A 17,237-nucleotide genomic window follows, 5' to 3' on the forward strand; every position below is an offset into this window, starting at 1 on the left:
CCCCCGGAGGCCGTGGGTGCCTGGCTGGCCATGGACTGGGGGGCCCTGGAGAATGTTGACCCGCAGGGTGAGGTGCCTGAAGTGTTCGCTGCGGGGGTCGTGCTGAGTGCTGGGTTTCATGATGATCATGTCGATCTTAATAGTCGCTGCAGCCACATTAATTGAGCTCCTGTGTATACCTAGGTCCTGATAGTCTGGGGCTGCCGTTGTGCCCGCATGTCCTCAGTCCTCCTAACAGCCCCACGAGGTGGGCCCTCCCTGGGCCCCCACTTACAGAGGAGGAACTGCAGAGAGGCCACCACAGCACTGGCCTGAGCTCATGTGACTGGACAGGCAGTGCAGAATTTGAACTTGGGGCTCACCTCTCTGCCACCTTACTGTGTGGCCCTCTGGTCCCAGGGGAACCGAGTGCCACCACCTCCCTGAAGCTCCCTTGATTGCCCCAAGTGAGAATCAATGACGTCTTCTGCAATTCTGTAGTCCCATTAAGTGCTTTGATCTGGACCCCCACCCCCACCCCATTTGCTTCTTGCCTGAGGACAGGAACCCAGTGTGTACACTGCAGAGGGTGTCCAGGTGAGCAAAGACTCAGGCCTTCATTTCCATCCAGGCTCTGCCTCTCTCCAGCTGGGACTTCCCCACCAAATTCCATGACCTCTCTGAACCTCAGTGTCCACATCTGTCAAATGGCTGCACCATCTGCCTTGCAGGATTGCTTTAGGAGCACATGAGCTGCCAACTCCTGCTGGACCTGACCCAGCACTTAGAGTTGTTCTATGCATGACCCTCCAACCTCCACAGTTCATGTGTCTGGGACCTCAGGAGGCCTCCAAGCCATGTCCCCATGTGCTGTGGCTTATGAATGGGGAGGGCAGTGTGCAGGGGGCTGGAAGGCTCAAAAAGACTTCCAAGGTCAGAAACAGTGTCCCCTTAGTGATTCCAGACCCAGAGGATCTGATTTCCCCCCAGAAATGAGCACATGATCACATCAGGGTCCTGAGCTCAGGTTCAAGTACACCAGCAAGTCACAAATCCTCAATCAGCCTTATAACAAAGGTCAGCACCAGAAAAGCCCTCCTGGACTGTGGAGCTGACCCACGATGTTGTGTGTGGGGGGAGGGAAATGAGAAGTGAAAGTTCCAATCCCTGGGTGTCCCCAGCTGCCATGCCACATGCCAGGGCTCAGAGCGAAATCACCCAAGTGGAGTTAGAAATGGCCTTGCATTTCCCAGTCTGGACTCGGAGTCATCAAGGATCCCAGGGGGATGTGACCCAGGAAGGTGCAGGGACCACCAGAAACTGTGACTGTGTGCTAGCGGGGTGGCAGGATGGGGTGGAGGAGCCGAGCTCAGCCACGGGGATGTCGTTCTGGAGGGTTGTGGTGACCCAGGAGGCCCCGTGAGCCCTGCCCCCGATGGAGGGGACGCCTGTCTGCGCTCACTTCTGTGTCCCAGGTAGACAGGCTGGGAGCGACCAGAACATGTTCAAGGGCACAGAGGCTGAGCAGAGCCACTTAGACTTTCGGAAGGTGACCATGGCGTCAGGTCCAGGAGGAAGAGGAGGGCTCTTTCGGGCCTGTGCACACCATGTGCTCTGTTTCCGCTGGGCACCCTGCTGTGTCCTGGGTGGGAGCTCACTCTCCCTTCAGAGGGGCATCTCTGCCCTGGAGGGAATTGTCCAGCAAACAGTTCCCCAAAGCAGGAGAAAAACAATGTTTAGGCAGTAGGTGCCCAACTGAGGGCCCTGATCCTGCCTGTCTGGAGCCCCCTTTTGTGGGTCGAGGCTAATGACACCCACGTAACTGGGTCATGGAGGACAATCCTCAAGGTGGGACGCAGGCACAAGGGCCCATGTGGGGTGGGGGATGACTGACCTGGGCCCAGCTGCGGCCACCAGGGGGCCGGCACCCAGCAGGCAGGGAAGGTGTGCTGGCAAGTGGCCAAGCCTGGTGCCCGGATGTGACTTGGTGTGCCCTCCAGGGCCTCAGCTGCCATATGTGGCCGGGCTGCAGATGGGGAGTGGGGGCAGTTTGCTGGGGTAGGTGGCTGTCTTCTGGAGGAGGAAGAGGAGGCAGGTGCTGGCCACGGACCACTTCTCAGAGGCGGGGGCTGGGGCAGGCCTAGAGCCTTACCCAGCTTCTCCCAAGTGTGCACAGCCTTCGATCCCACTGAGTCCTCTGCCAGAATCAATTCCGTTCCCCTCTGCTCCTAATCCTGCCCATCTTTCCAGGCCATCTCAGACTCCAGCTGTTGTAAGAAGCTGTCTGGGGCCGTGCCCGGCCAGAAGTGAAAGTCCATCAGCCCTTTTCCCAGGCACTTGTCACACTCTTTGCTGGTTTATAGATCTCTGTTCCCATGGTCTGGGGCTCTGTCCTGTGGATCCTATAAGGGCCAAGGGGGGGTTGTCTGCATCTTCTTGGGGTACCAGTCGTCAGCACAGGCCCTACCCAGAAAAGGAAGCTGGAAGGAGACATGGAAGGAATGCAAGGCAGAAATACTCTGAGTCCCCAGTTCCTGGATCCATGACCTTGTTTGGGGGAGCGTGGGGCCAAATAAGGATGTAATAATAATCAAACAGTAACTCCATTGATTGGGTGTCTGTTATGTGCCAGGTCCAGGGCTAAGCACTTTTGATTCACATAATGTCATGAAACCCTCTAACCCTGCGGCATACATATTGCTCTTGTCCCTATTTCATGTGTCCCTTGTCTCATGTGTCCCATGAGAACACAGGGCTGCACAGCTGGGACATGGCAGAACCAGGACTTGAACCCAGGGCCGCTGCCTATAAGGCTTTCCTCTCTGAGGCAACAAATAGTCCTGGTGCAACTTACGAAAAGACTAGAAAGGGTTAAGCTTTTAAAGGGACAGCAAGAACTTTCACACTTCTTAGCATTTGCCAGGCAGCAGTGGGGATGAGGCGCCAGGGCTGAGGGACCCTTCCAGAGCCCAGGCTGGTTTAGTTCCCCCGGCTGCTGTCCGTGCACCTTATTCCATCGGAGGAGAGGGATTCCTAGAGCCTGGAGGGCAAACCTCTTCACCTGTGCAGTGTGGAGTGGGGTAAGTAGGCCAGGTCCTGGCCAGGTCCTGCCACTGCTGGGCTCAGGGCCCTCGGCGAGTCTCTGGTCCTCCCGCCCCAGTTTGCTGGAGGGTAGAATAGGGGAGCAGGACCGGGTAGTCCCTGAGTGGATTCTGTTTGCATTCCAAGCCTGGACACACCCACATTCTCTCCAAGACTGTCTAGTGGCCACCGCCATCAGATTCCAATCCCTGGTGAGCATGGGGCTCGCTGGCGGCTGTGACAAGTTCCATTCACCACAGAGGTGGCAGCCGGAGCTATTTTTGGAGCAGCGCGTGGTGGGGGAGTTTCCTTTGGCAGTGGCTGGGGACAGGAGGGTTGGGCAGGGGAAATCCCATACAGAGACAGGCCGGGCCCCTCTCCTTCACTGGCCCTGGCACAGAGAGGCCACCCAGATCCCCGGAGGCCCTGGCACTGTGCATCCACCCACAACTCTGAGCTGAGCAGACCTTCCCCCAAGCTTCTCAGGAGCCACTTTGCAAGGTGCTGGCCTTTGCCCTGCCTTCGGCTGGGGGAAACCTCTCACCCTTTCCTGCCACCTGGGGCTGCCACCTTTGCCCTGAAGGTGTACCGATCAAGTGACAGGGAGACAGACTTGAGAGACCTCCAGGTCCTGGGCTCTGGGCACCTTCCTGGCTGCAGCTTGGCCTCTGCCGCCCACTCGATCAGCCATGGGCCAGTGCCATCAGCCTGGCATGACCTCTGCCACCGTCCAGGTGGGGGCAGGGACTTTCTGCCCGCAGGTTTCACATTGAGTGATCCCAGGCTCTACCAGACCTGAGGTCACAAAGAAAGCAGAAAAAGCAGTTCTTGTGTCTCCAGGGTCAGTGTTGGCTGCCTGGGCCCCCTCCTGATGTTGAAGCCGTGGGTTCCCTACAGAAGTTTCTTCCACCAGGAACAGTTGTTCTTCAAACCTTAAAATGGGGCAGGAGGGAAAATTAGGGAGGCCAGGGGTTCAAGAACTTCCCCTGTGTAGAGGCCACTGAGCGGGATTATGGATGCTGAACCAGGGCCCAGGGCAAGCTTTGTACAAACACTGAAGCCCTCCAGCCTGGACGGGCTTGCCTCCCCCGTTATTGATTAGTGCAATAGCTGTGGCCTGAGACGGGATTTGCGGATAGAGGAATTTCTGCTCTGAAACTGCCCCTTCCCTGTGGCCTCGGGGACAAGGTGGCCAGGGAACCCTGGGCTTTACCCTCCTGGCCTCTGGTGTTTACACACTGGGTCAGAAGCCACGTTTCTGGCCCTCCCTCTGTGATCTGCTGAGTGGTTTGGTCTCTGCCCTCAAGGAAATCTCCAGTTGAGGGAGAGGAACACATGTGAGCAGGCAGTGACGGCTTGGGGACAAGGGCTGTAGAGAGGGGGGTGTAACTAGTTGGGGGGAATCCAGGAAGGCTGCCTGGAGGAGACTGCCCTGGCTGGGCCCTGAAGGAGAAGCCAGGTTTGTCTGGAGGCAGTACTTGCCCGGAAGAGCGAACAGAGGCTGCCCTGACCTTGAAGAGAAAGCACGTTCATTTCCTTGGAGGGCAGGGGTCCAGGGGATGGTGGGCCTGCCTAAATGGTCTGAGGCTCCTAGCAGAGTGAGATCCCAGCTTCCCCTGGCAATATGATGGTCTGCAAAGATGGCCCCAGGCAAATGAGATTAAAGCCCACACCTCGGAGAGGGTTCAGACGCAGGGCATGCCCCTTACCAGCTGCATGGGCTTGCCACGTTACTGTGCTTCTCTGCGCCTCAGTTTCCTCATCTGTAAAATGGGGGCATCACAGACATTACGGCAGGACAGTCAGGTTCCTCATGTAGTTTCCTGGCACAGAGGACGTGCCCAAGCAGACCTTCCCCTTCAAAGGGTGTGGGAGGAGGCCAGGCCTTTATCAGGTCCCGGAGTCAAACGCCTTCCTGGCCAGAAGCCAAACGCCTCGCTGCTCCTTTACCTGGGACGCGGGATGCTTGCAGCTCCCACATGTTTTTCTCCTAGTATTGGGTCTTACTGCGCAAGAATGAGGAAGTAAAAGGTGATCGGGACCTTCTCAATTTTAAAAAGGCCCTGGAAAGCCCTGCAGTGTGAGGCAGGGTCTGTTTTAAATGGCCTGCTGATTTGGCCTGTGCCAAGACCCAGACCAAGAGTGGGAAGGCACACGCGTGCGGCTTGGGGCTTCAGGAAGGTGGCGGGAGCTCCCTCCACCGAACTGCTCACAAGTTCGTTCAGCCGGCTCCCTCTGGGTGCCGGGCCCTGGGCAAGGCACTGGTGTCGAGATGACTCCTAAGGTCAGTCCCTGCATCGCAAGGCCAGCCGAGGAGGAGGGGAGGGTGGCCAAGGAAGCAGTTAGTGCCCGAACAGCCGACTTCAGGGAGAAGCTGGTGTGGGAGCCGGCAGGTGGGGAGGCGGCTGGTACCACCTGACTGCCCCTGGGTGCCCATCCTGTGGGGTCTGGCTGTTTCCTGGTTGTGGATGAGGACATCGAGGCTCAGGGATGGGGCAGGACTTTCCTAAGACCCACGAAAAGTGCTGAGCCTGAGGTGGACCCAGGACCTGGTCCTGACACGTGAGTGGGGCTTTGCCTGTGAGAGGTCACGGGTTCCGGCAGAGGCTGGTGTACGGAAAGGCCCAGGAGGGCCAGGGTGCTGTGCGGTTGGGAAGTGCGAGAGCACAGGCTCCTGCCAGCTGGGCAGAGCTGGGAATGCCTTGCTTAGGCACATGGGCCTTCTCCTGGAGAGCTTTGGGTGGGGAGCAGTGCATAGGGATTTCTGTGTCTTCAGGGGTTGGGGGTCTTCTTGTGGTAGGCTGGAGGTCAGAGGTCAAGTCACCAGGCAGGAGGTGACTGCAGGGACCCTGCTAAGAAGGGGCCAGTGCAGGGGCTGTAGGTGAGTAGAGGCTTATTTGGGGAAAGAATCCACAGGACTGGATGCAGGCAGGGAGGGTGAGGTGTCCAGGGGTGAGCCTGAGCTCCCACCTGGTCCCTGGGCAAAGATGGGCACCTGGCAGAGGGCAGGCAGAAGCTCTGATTTGGGCGAGGTGAATCTACAGTGCCTGTGCCCTGGGGGCTCGGGATCTGGAGCTCTGGAGAGGACGAGAGTGGGTGGTACGGGAGGAGAGGCGAGCAGGAAGAGGACGGGGCAGGGTGCCAAGAAGACAGCTGAGTGGGAAGAAAGACCCTCTTGGCTAGGTGGGCACCCAGCTGCTGGCCTCCAGGTTCCCCACTGCCCCGAGGAGGGGGCCGGGCCTCTGCTGGGGCTGCACTGGCCTCCCAGGGGCTGCTTGGCCCAGGCCTTAGAGAAGCAGCTCCTGCTGGTCATGGAGCCATGGAATCTGAGCAGCGTGCGTGGCTTCGGGAGTGGCGGCTAAGGAGACACGAGACGGGTCAGGAAACCAGACACCATCTGTGGCTTGTCCCCCACGGCTCCCAGGCCCCCATGACTCTGGCCTGAGATCTGGCTGCTTCCTGTCAAGTGATGAATGGGTAACGTCTGCTTATCCCAAGACCAGAAAAGAAGGGGCTGGTGGGGGAAGGGCCCCCACAACAGCCAGAGCCACAGTTCACTCACTCATGCTCCCAGGGCAGGATAGACTAGGGGAGTCAGACAGACTGGGTTTCAGGTGTCAGTTCTGCTTTGCCTACTGTGTGACCTTGGGCCGGTCACTTAACCAGTCTCAACTTTGATTTCCTCCTCTGCACAATGTGGATTGTAGCAGCCTCACCTCGGTGGTAAGAAGGAAGGAGGTATGCCCAGCACTTAGCATGTGCCTGGCACATCTGTAGTGTGTGCGGCTTTAGTGGGGGGCTGTTACTGTGTCCTCCCTACCAGCCAGTCCTGGTGGGAATCTCTTACTGCCGCAGGCCTTGTGTGTAAACACAAAGCCTGCAGAGTCTCCTTCTCCGGTTGCTCCCAGGCTTGACCTGTGGGCATGTGTCGCACAACGCTGACCCTTGGCATCACTGGGGAGGAAAGAAAACCGTGTGTGTAGGAAAGCAAAGTCATGGCGATGCTTTCCTGCCTTGGGAAAACAACATATGAAGCTGCTCACACAGCTGGGAGGTCTGAGAAGGGGCCTCCCCCAGAGAAGCTGGCATGGGGTACAGCGTCCAGCCGAGGCTGACCCTCCAAGGCCAGCTGTGGGTTCCCCTGAGGGCTTGGCAGAGGCTGCCAACCTGAGAGCCACGTGGGCCTTCATCACCTCCACCCCAAACAAGGGGCGTGACACCCCTGCCTCAGTGATGGACCGGGAATGTGGCTGGATTCAGAACTTTGTGGCCATCAGAAGACTCCCAACTACACATGCACATGCATTTACACACACTGTTTCCACCATGATTTGGGAGCAAAGTGAGATGTAAACAAATATTCATGCCACACAGTTTGAAGCTGCACCTCCGAACACACAGACTTAGACCGAGACCCTCGCACTTACCCCCAAACCTGCCCCAAGCCCAGTCTTGCCCTGAGCCTTCCTGGCCATCCTGGTGTCCTGGTCATCCTTCCCTGGGAGGCTAAGGGCCTCGATGAGCCTCCGCAAGATGTGGCATTTAGCAGAAGGCAAAGGAGGAGCACAGCCTTCCTCCAGATGAAGTTTCCAGAAAGTGGGAGGCAAGGAGTCAAAGATTGTCAAAGAAGCCCCTTGACAATCTTGATCAGAAAGGCCACTTGGGAAATCTGAGAGTTCAGCCCAGTGCAGGAGCTGATCCCTTCCAGAGAGCGCCCAGATTACAGTGAGAGCCTGGCGACGGCCAGGGCCAGAAGAGCATGTCGCAGGCTTTGCAGACGTAGCCGCGGTCCGTGCAAGCGATGGAGGGGTTTGCCCAAGAATGAGCCCAAGAGGCTGGACAGTGCAGTAAAGGGAGCATGATCTGGGGGCCGGCAGCCGTAGCTCTGTTGTGCTGTCTGGTGTCTGGGCAAATCCCTGGCCCTCTCTTGAGCCCCAGGTCCTGGTCTGTCACATGGGGGTGATCACTCGATTGTCCAGTGAGTTACGGCTAATGACACCCATAGTAGCTCATGCCTCTGAGGGCTCTTCACATGCGCCAGGCTGTGTTCTAAGGAATTTACATCTATTAACATGTTTAATCCGCTGGGGAGGTAGATCTTACTATTAGCCCCATTTTCCAGGCAAGCAAACAGACCCTGAGGGTTAAGTGAAACCGGGTCAGAATTTGAGCCCAGGCAGTCAGGCGCAGGAGCAGGCCTCGCCTAACCGCAGGCTTGTCCTGGTCTGCCCCGGGTAGACACGCGCACCGGGAACCCAGGCTGGGAAGCCGCTCCGCGCATCCACAGCGTCTAAAGATGCAGGGCACTTGCTGCCTGCAGAAGAAAGGCCCTCTTTGAGGTGGCGCTTAGTGTGGCCTGTGGCTCGGGTGTCACATTCCACGGATTTTTGGCCCCTGCCTTGGGTTTGGCAGCCTTATTGTTCTGCAGCTTGGCAGGAGCCCTGGGCACAGGCAGGTCCCCGTGTGGCCCAGAGGTGCCTGTGTGTGCGGAGGGTCTTTTCCTGCTCTCTGCGTCTCGTCCTCCGTAGTAGCTTTTTTTGTCTTGGTCTCTCTGTGCCTGAACTCCGTAAAGCAGTTTTAGGCAGGCACTTCCAGGGTGCCGGGGTTGGGTTTCCATCTGGGTATAGACAGGCAGAATGCAGATTCTCTGAAGTCCCACAGCCCTGGAGAGCCCCAGAGGATGAGGCCGTCTTGGACCCACAGGGGGCCTTGGAGTCAGTGAGAGCAAACCTCCCCTCTGCAGCTTACTAGACACTTGACCGTGAGCCTCCGCTCTCAGAGCCTGTTTCCCCTTCTGTAAAACGGGTCCACCAAGAGCCCCAGGCTGAACAGGAAAGGCCTGGCCCCCTGGAAGTGCTCAGAGAACCCTCACGGCCTTCTTTCCAACTCTGCCCCTCCTCCCTCACCTCTCCCTCCCCCTTCCTTCCTCCCTGCCCGCCTCCTTCCCCTTAGTAGTGGCCTTCTCTGGCACTGGGGGGCTGTCACTTGCGGAGCGCTCCTTGGCTGCTGCTTTCCTGGAGCGAAGCCCCCTCCTCCTTCCTGGGGAGCATGGTGCAGCGTGTTCCATAGGCTCTGGATGGAGCAGCTCTTAGAAACAGTAACTTAGCAGGGCCCCAGGAGTCTGGCAGGAAAGCGCTGGGGACAGCAGTGCTGCCTCAGCTCGGTGCTGCGCTGAACAAGGTGAGGGCTCTGGGGACTTGCATCCACGCTGCCCCCATCGGGGGCACTGGCTCTGGGATCACCCCTGCCCGCTCAGCCCAGGCCCCACTCCTGAGCGCAGGGGGCTTGTTCAGTGGGGAGATGACGGCCCTGTACACAAGGAAAGGGAGATGGTATGCCACCGCTGTGGGCCTGTGGGGAGCCAGCGTAGTGGTTGTGGGCAAAGATACCGTCGTAGGTGTGAGTCCTGGCTTCACTGCCTGTGATCTGTTGATCTGGGCAAATCTCTTCACCTCCTGTGCCTGTTTCACCATCTGTAAAGTGGGACAATAATAGACCCCACCTCATGGAGTCAAAATGAGGTGGGCTAAGAGGCCAAGTGCCTAGAGCAGGGCCAGGCTGCTGTCCAGCCGCTATTGCTGTTGTTTCTGGTGGGGCCCGGGTGAGCTCCTGGGAAGCCCTCAGGGTGCTGCCTCTGGGCATAGATGTTGGAGGGCACTGTGAATGCCACAAAGGGAACACGGAGAATGACCTTCGCAAATACCAAATGTGACTTGCCCAGGGTCCCAGCTGGTGAGTGACAGGGTCAAGATACAACCCGGCCCACTAGTCCCAAAAGGCTGGGTGAAGTGGGACAAAGGAAGGGAAGTCCTGAGAGCGATGCACCGTGGTTTCCAGTCCACGTGAGGTCTGTGGGCAGCTGGGCGGGGGCGTGTGCTCACGTGGGGGCCTGGCCTCTGCGCTGCTCTGGCGTCTTCAGAGATAAAGATGGAACCTTCTTGCTGAAGACAGTTCTCCTCCAACCTTTCCCTGGAGGTCTCCCTAAGGGCAGAGGACGGTGAGCATGTCAGCCTGAGGGGTCTGGGGGTGCAGCCTGAAGCAGCTGCGGAGCCTGCAGGAGTCTCAGTTTTATCTTAAAATTCATGCGCATTTTACATTCTGTTCCCTCCCAATCCAGTTTACTGTTGCTCACGTTTCCCCCCTGAGTAACAGAGCGGCCTCCGGAAGCTGCTTGCGTTTATCTGTTTATCCCGGGGCACTACATACTCAGGTCCTCACTGTGTCAGCCTGGGGGTGTGCACTTCAGCGGGGGGCCCAGATTCAGATGGCGGGAGCTGCTGAGGGGGCTGCGGTCCCATCTGCATGTAAGGAGGCCACGGTGGCCGGCGTGGAGGAGGAGGGCTTGGGAAGACCCAGGGGAGCAGGTGGGAGGCGAGGCCTGCACTGGGGCAGAAGCAGCAGAGTGGGGGACAGAGGTCTCAAAGTGCAGACACACCCCAATACTGCCCTCCTGATGTTGGTTCAAGATGAGAAAAAGGCAGAAGATCTACCTTTTTATCTATATGCATCAGGGTGAGGCACATAAAATGTCATGTTTGTGGGTCCAGTTGAGTCTTGGCAATTTCACAGCCAGGAGGCTGCACAGCCGTGTGGGCAGACACAGCCTCCCACCGCACACGCTCTCCGCCAGAGGGCTGCCCTGCCCGCCTGAGCTGGGTGAGATCTGCAGTCTGCGCCGTCTGCACCATGTGGCTAGCTTGCCGTCATCTACTTGGTGTGCTGGAGAGCAGTTTTTACCCCAAAAGCTGATGAAAGGTGCGGGAGGGAAGAGCTGGACCTGCCCTGGGGCACAGCAAGATTGGGCCCTGGATCCCAGTGTGCAGGTTTTAGAGGCTTGGGGACCTTCAGAGGCAGAGCTGGGAGGCCCAGGTTAAGCTCAGTGGCTCACTTAGGGCTTGGTGGACACCTTTGATAGGTCATAGGTCAAAGGGCATCATAGACATCCCTGAGCCTGGGAGGGCTGGCCCACCACCCACTCTAGTGGGACAGCTATAGTGGGGAGGGAGGGAAAATGATCAGGAAGGTGTCAATCCCCTTCCCACTGCCCAGAACACCCCCGTGTTAATGGGGCATGTGTCTACTTAGGAGGTGCTTGCGGCAGGACTCAGCCCCCCACGGGACTGGGGGAAGGTTCTCAGTTTGGGATTTGGACCGAGGGGGTAGGATGGGGTGCAGATGACCAGGGTAAAGATTCTGAGAGGTGAGTCCGTCCAGGAAGAGTGAAGTCCTCATGTGAGTTCTCCAGAAGCCGACCCTGAGACCAGGCTGCCTGTGGACACCCTGGGAGCAGGGGCAGCAGGCGGGAGATGCACACCAGCTCTCACCTCCTCACCTCCACAGCCCCATGCAGGTCTCCAGAGTGGGAGTCATACCTCAGAGCGTCCTAACCAAGGACAAGGGAACTGGCTTTCTCACTCACCCCCGTGATCCCTGAGTAAGGGTGGCCCAGGCCAGCAGGTCCGAGGAACTCTGGCTCCCGCGCTTGTACCCTGGGCCAGTCCTTAGGAGTGCTGTTGAAATGTGTTGAGTGCCCTTTGGACAGCCAGGGCAGGGTCTGGTAGGAGTGACCACATCCAGATTGGGGCCCCCACCGCATGCCCACGCTACACCGGGCTTCTGGGCTTCAGCCCCTTTCATCCTTGTGGAAGTGTTCAAGGATTGTGGAAGGCTAGGCCTGGCCCTGGCCCTGGCAAGGGGCTGCAGAATGCTTGTGATAAATGCATGGCTTTCCTCCCAAGGAAGAGGACTTTTCTTCTTGTATCCAGAGGAACGGTGGCCAGGTGATGGCCCCCTGCTCAGGCCCTCCAGTTTCTGTGGGCCTGAGCCTCAGTCCCTGCCCAAGAGGCTATTGTCTCTGGGAAGGCCTCTGGGACAGGGACCAAGGCACTGGGAGTGGACATAGGAGTGATATTCAGATGGCCTTTGGCCCAGACCGAGACACATAGTAGGTGCTTACTCAGGGATAGCCACTGTGGTTACTAGGGCAGCGAGTGGGTCGCATCCTCGTAGCTCGCATCCTTGACTCTCCTGGGGGCCTCCGATGCGGCAGCCCTGCAGGTTGAGAGGGCTGCCCCTTGTGCAAAGAGGGCTCTGCCCCTGCCTGGCTGTTCAGGACTGTGAGCAGGGCCCACAGCCTGGGCCTTCCCAGGGTTTGGTGCACCAGGGCCCGGCAGGGACGGAGATGTGGGGTCCTTCCTGTAGCTGCTGCCCGAGTCTGAGTCCAGGTCTCTCCTGACCACCCGTGTGGAGGTGCTGATGGGGGGTGGGGGGTGGAACTGCCCCCCAGGAGACGTGGAAGACAGTATAATGTGGGAGGAACAAGGTTTTGGAGTCTGGCCCTTGAATCTGGCATCGTTTGCTGTCTGGGGAGCCACCTTTAGACTTTTCCCTGCACAGAGCCTTGGTTTCCCCCTCTATCCAACGGGGATAATCCTAGCCACCTAGTCAGAGCGCATGATGGAGGGAAAGCGTGTCCCATGGCCGTCAAGCCCTAGCCCTGCTGCTTCTGAGCCAGGTGACCCGTGGGCAGGTTTGCCACTCTGCACCTCAGCTTATACACTGTAAACGGAGTGTGAAAGTACCTTCCCCACCCAGGGCCGTGGAGAGGAGAAAGTAAACAGGCGTGTACGTGAGAAAGCCCTCGGTTTCTTTTGCAGCCCGTGCCCTTGTGAGGCTGGCATGCAGGATGGCAGGACAGCCCAGCCACATGCCCCACGGAGGGAGCCCGAACAACCTGTGCCACACCCTGGGGCCCGCGCACCCTCCTGACCCACAGGTAAGCGCTTTCCCTTTGTCTGCAGTGCCCGGGGATTCTCCAAGGAGCTCTGAGCAAGGAGGCTGCTTCGTCCTGGCCACCGGAGGCCGCCCCTGGGCAGCCAGAGCCTCTTCTTGAATGCTCCCAGTGATGGGAACGGAGCTCACAGCCCCATCTAGTCTAGGCACCTTCAGGCATCCTCTGTGCCAGACTGTGGGCTGGGGCGCCAGGCGCGGGTCCTGCCCCTGGGGGTCCTGCCCCTGTTAAAAGAACACCTTTCTCAGAGGGACCAGTGCCGCCTAGAGGGTGGGTGTAGACGGAGTTGTGGAGGCCCTGAGGAGAAAGCAGGAGGTAGGCAAGATGTGCCTGGGGTCAGAAGGTGCTTCCTCGCTCTGAGCTGAAGTCCACCTGCCTTTTTGGTCTTCACTGTTTACTGGCCCTCAGCAGCCTCTTGGTCTAGAAACAGTAGAGCTTCAGGGACACTGGTTTCCTTACACCCACCTCACCCTCCGTGGATCATCGGAGAGCCAGGCAGCCTTCTGCAGCTGCCCTGAAGGTGGCGTCTGGGCTCCTGAGCTGCTGAGCTGCTCACACACCCCGTGCCTTTGTACACACTGTTCCCCGGGCCTGGAGTGCCCTTCCTGATGACTTCCCCAAGCCTCAGTCCTTGCTTCTGCGGCTTCCTGGGAGCCCCCCTGTTCTACTCCATTAGCTCTCTGTGCTGCCCCCACACCTGTGCAAGGGCACCGGGAATGGCTGTCGTATCCCCTGGGGGACTGGCTCCTGCGTCTGCCTCCCCTCCCAACAGAGCATCCTTCAGGTGGGGCTTCACCAGGTCCACCATCCCTGGCCAGGTGGAGAGGAGCCGCTTGGTGCCTGCTGCGTTAGTGAACCACAGATACAGGTAGTGTACCCCCACCATGTGGGTGAGACAGACCCAGGTCTGCCCTTAGGGAGCACATAGCCTCACGGGAGGGAAAGATGAGAAACAGGGCAGAAGAAACTCAGGGGCCAATGGAGCTCCTGCATGGCACTTTCTCCAAACAAGGGGGCCAGGGAGGCCTCCTTGAAGAAGTGGCCTGGAGGGGACAGAGAGCCCTCTGTTCAGGCAAAGGCCTGAAGGAGACAGAGCCCAACTGAGCAGCTGGCCAGGGCCAGATTTGGGCATCCCAGAATGATCAACAGTAATGTCCATAGTTGCTTTGTCCCAGGGTTATGAGACCTACGTCAGGGGAGACTTAGACAACTGCCTTTGTGAGCCATGAAAGGCTTGTCACTGCATCTAAATGCCTAGTTCTTTTGGAGGTCTTCAGGTGGACTGGTGTTTGACCTGCCTGGGCAGGGCTGTCATGTACAGTTGTACAGGCTGTGCACTGTACAAAGGCACCTGGCCAAGGAGACAGGTGAATCTGAAATCCTTCTCTTGCACCTGAGCTCTCTTCAAGTCATACTGCCTGGTGTGGGGCTGCATCAGCACAAAAGAAGGAGCACCTCTGTAGATTCACAGAGGCCATATGTGAACTAGTAGGTAGTAGATACTATGTGTGCATGTGTGCACACATGCATACAAGCACACAGGAGGTCCAAGGGCATCTATGCTATTCATACTCTCCATTCCCATTGCTGGCTGGGAGGCAGGGGCCCATTGCCTAAGTGAAATGTTGGGGGACAGATCCCCAAAAGCTGGGAAGCCCATGGACACTACTGGTCCAGAGTCCACCAGGACATCTCACTGATGGCTGGGGGCAGTGGGGCCTCCTCGAGTAATGTAGCAATTTGTCATATTAAGTCATTCACTAACAATTGAGTCCCCCTTGATTAATCTCCCAGAATTAGCCAGTTGCATTTCGAGCAATTAGGGTTAATTACAGCCTCATTTGGCAGAGGAGAGAGCCCCGTAATTATTTCACAAACAGGGCGTAGAGGCGGGGACTGCTGCAGCAGGAACATCCGTGGCCTCTTGTCGCACATGTTGGAGCGGGTAATGGCATAGCTACATGTAATTAGATACGGTGACTCGACATTGGGTAGCGGCTGTCAGCAGAGATGCCCCCAGTGTCGCCAGCATCTGGCCAGCTTTGCAGAACCCGGGCGCGTGGTGGTGTGGACACCGGGAGCCTGCAGGCTGGGGCAGGAGCAAGAGCAGTCAGGCACTTCCCCTCTCCCAGTCTCAGGAAGCTCTGGTATTTAAACACCATCTGGGGAGACATCACAGCCTGAATCTTGCCTGTTTTGGGATATAGAAACACCTCAAATTGACAGCAGAGGCATTTTCCTTTATGGCAGGAGGTACTGCTATTTCCCTGAAATCCTCCTTAGAGGAAGGAGCCAGGCTCCATGACCCCTAAAATGCTGTGCTCTGGGCCAGTCTGGGCTTGGTTCCCAGCTATCCCTCACCAGCCAGGGGACATTGGGTAAATGACCTCTCAGCCTGTTTCCTCGTCTGTAAAATGGGGCCGTGAAGACTCAGTGAGGTGGTGTATTTTAAACATCCAGCATGGCATTCGACTTCACACATGTTAAGGAAATGGTATGTCATTGATCTTACACCTATATTTTAAAAAACATTTTAGTTTTCATGGCTTAGTGGCCCAGAGATGGAAATGACCCCAGTGCAGGAAGAACAATTCAGCAAACAATCTCACTCTGGTTTTTGTTAACCTTCCATGTCCAAAACTAGTGGTTTGTTCATTTCAAGGAGTTTTCTAGCTCTGCGAGCTGTCCATTTATGAAAATGTTTGCCGAACTTGGCAGAATCGTATGTGAATTTCACATGTGCTTGGGAATACTGAACATGCTTGTCTTTATTGAGGTTTCAAGTGAATGAATGAATGAACAAATGAATGAATGAAGTTGAGAAAAAGAGCTTAAACATCCCATGCTTTACGATTTTACAATTTGCTGCAGAGCATATTCATCGGGAATGAAATGCCAGCTCAGCTGACCCACTAAGAAGCACATGAATTTCCAAGGAGAAAGGTGTTCTTGTCTGAGAAAGCCCCAGCTAATGTGTCTTCCATCTGGAAAATCTTTGCAGACCTGCTCGGGATGTGCCAAGTTCAGTTATATTCAGCACTATTCCAAAAGAGAAGAATGTGTGTGACTTTGCAGAGGGTGGGGCCAGCTGTCGCCGGTTCTGTGTTGCACAGGCCAAGATCTTCATGAAAATCTTCCCAAAGCAGTGATAGTAGTTAGATAAGATTTAGTGATCAAATAATAACAGCCATTAACATTCAGGAAGTGTTTGCTAAATATTGTAAATTCAGCAAGAGCTCGTCTGATTTCTGCCGTGGGCCTGCTGGGGAGCCCTCCACACACGTAGGTAAAGACTGTGCGAGAGGTGCAGGGCCCTGTGGAGAGACAGACAGATGCTGAGGGAGCCCAGAGGATGGGGTGGCCAACTCTGCCTAGGAATCAGGGTGAGACAGAGAAAGCTCTGGAAAGGAGATGACGTGGGCTGACGATGATCAGGAGTTCGGGGCAGGACAGGGAGAGAAGGAAGTTCCAGGAGGAGGAAGGGGCCAGGCCTGAAGGTGCAGGGGCAGTCACGTGAGACAAGAGCTCAACCCCGGGCTTAGATAAGGGAGAACAGCTGGGCTATGTGAGAGGTCTTTGGAGTTGAATCTGTAGCAAATGCAGAGCCCATTATGGGCTTTAAGTTGACAAGGGAGTTTGGGTTTTAGAATGATCACTGGTAGCTGGGCTCCAGGCACAAGTGAGGTGAAAACACAAGGAGTGGGCAAGACCACAGTCTTCACCCGGGGGGGAGACAGTGCCTTGGCCCTAGTCACGGGGAGACAGGATTCCAGAGACCTCCGGAGGAAAACCAGTGCACTTGGTAGCTGAAGGGCCGAGAGAGGGGAAGACCGGGGTGTGCCAGCCGTGGCTGACGCTCTTTATGGTTTTCGGCCTTCAAGTTTTTGCTTGTTCGTCTCTGGCTGGTCCCGGACTCTTTCGCCTGTATGTTTAAGCTCAGCTTTCTCTGCACTGGATTAATGAGGGCTGCCCTGGGGGAGCTGCTACAAACGAGGTGGTTTTAGGTTCTGTTATCAGGTGCCTTCCATGCTTCGGGCATCTCGCTCACTCTCCCCAGGGGCTGAGGGCCCCTGGAGCTGGGTGAGACCTCCAAGGTGAGGCCCTCATGGTGGTGGCCATACCACCAGTCTGACCCCTGGCACTTACCTCGTTTCATCCTTCCACCAACTCAGAGATTAGGTCTTATTCAGAACTCCACTTGGCAGGGGAGAAAACTGAGATAAGTAACTTGTCCGTTTCGCTGTTGGGAGGCAGAGCCAGAGAGAGTCCAGGCCCCACAGTGCACCGTCCCGCCATTGGGCTGTGAGAGAGAAGGTGGGCTTGAGGTTTAAAATTAGCCAGATTGTGAAGAGATGAGCAGAGTTGGCCTCATAAATAGTCTGACAAT

General features: G+C 56.9%; 1 protein-coding gene across 2 annotated transcripts in view; it reads left to right on the plus strand.

The window, feature by feature from the left end:
- The window catches only part of NEK6 (NIMA related kinase 6), a 79,424-nt gene that overhangs the window by 26,384 nt on the left and 35,803 nt on the right, over window positions 1–17,237 (plus strand). For both annotated transcript variants that reach the window (XM_036913977.2, XM_036913976.2), the window contains exon 2: window positions 12,717–12,835. In XM_036913977.2, coding sequence (XP_036769872.1) covers window positions 12,746–12,835 — 90 coding nt within the window. In that variant the 5' untranslated portion in view covers window positions 12,717–12,745. The remainder of the gene's footprint in view (window positions 1–12,716; window positions 12,836–17,237) is intronic.

Source organism: Manis pentadactyla, chromosome 3 (assembly GCF_030020395.1).
Source record: "Manis pentadactyla isolate mManPen7 chromosome 3, mManPen7.hap1, whole genome shotgun sequence".
Classification (NCBI taxonomy): Eukaryota; Metazoa; Chordata; class Mammalia; order Pholidota; family Manidae; genus Manis; species Manis pentadactyla.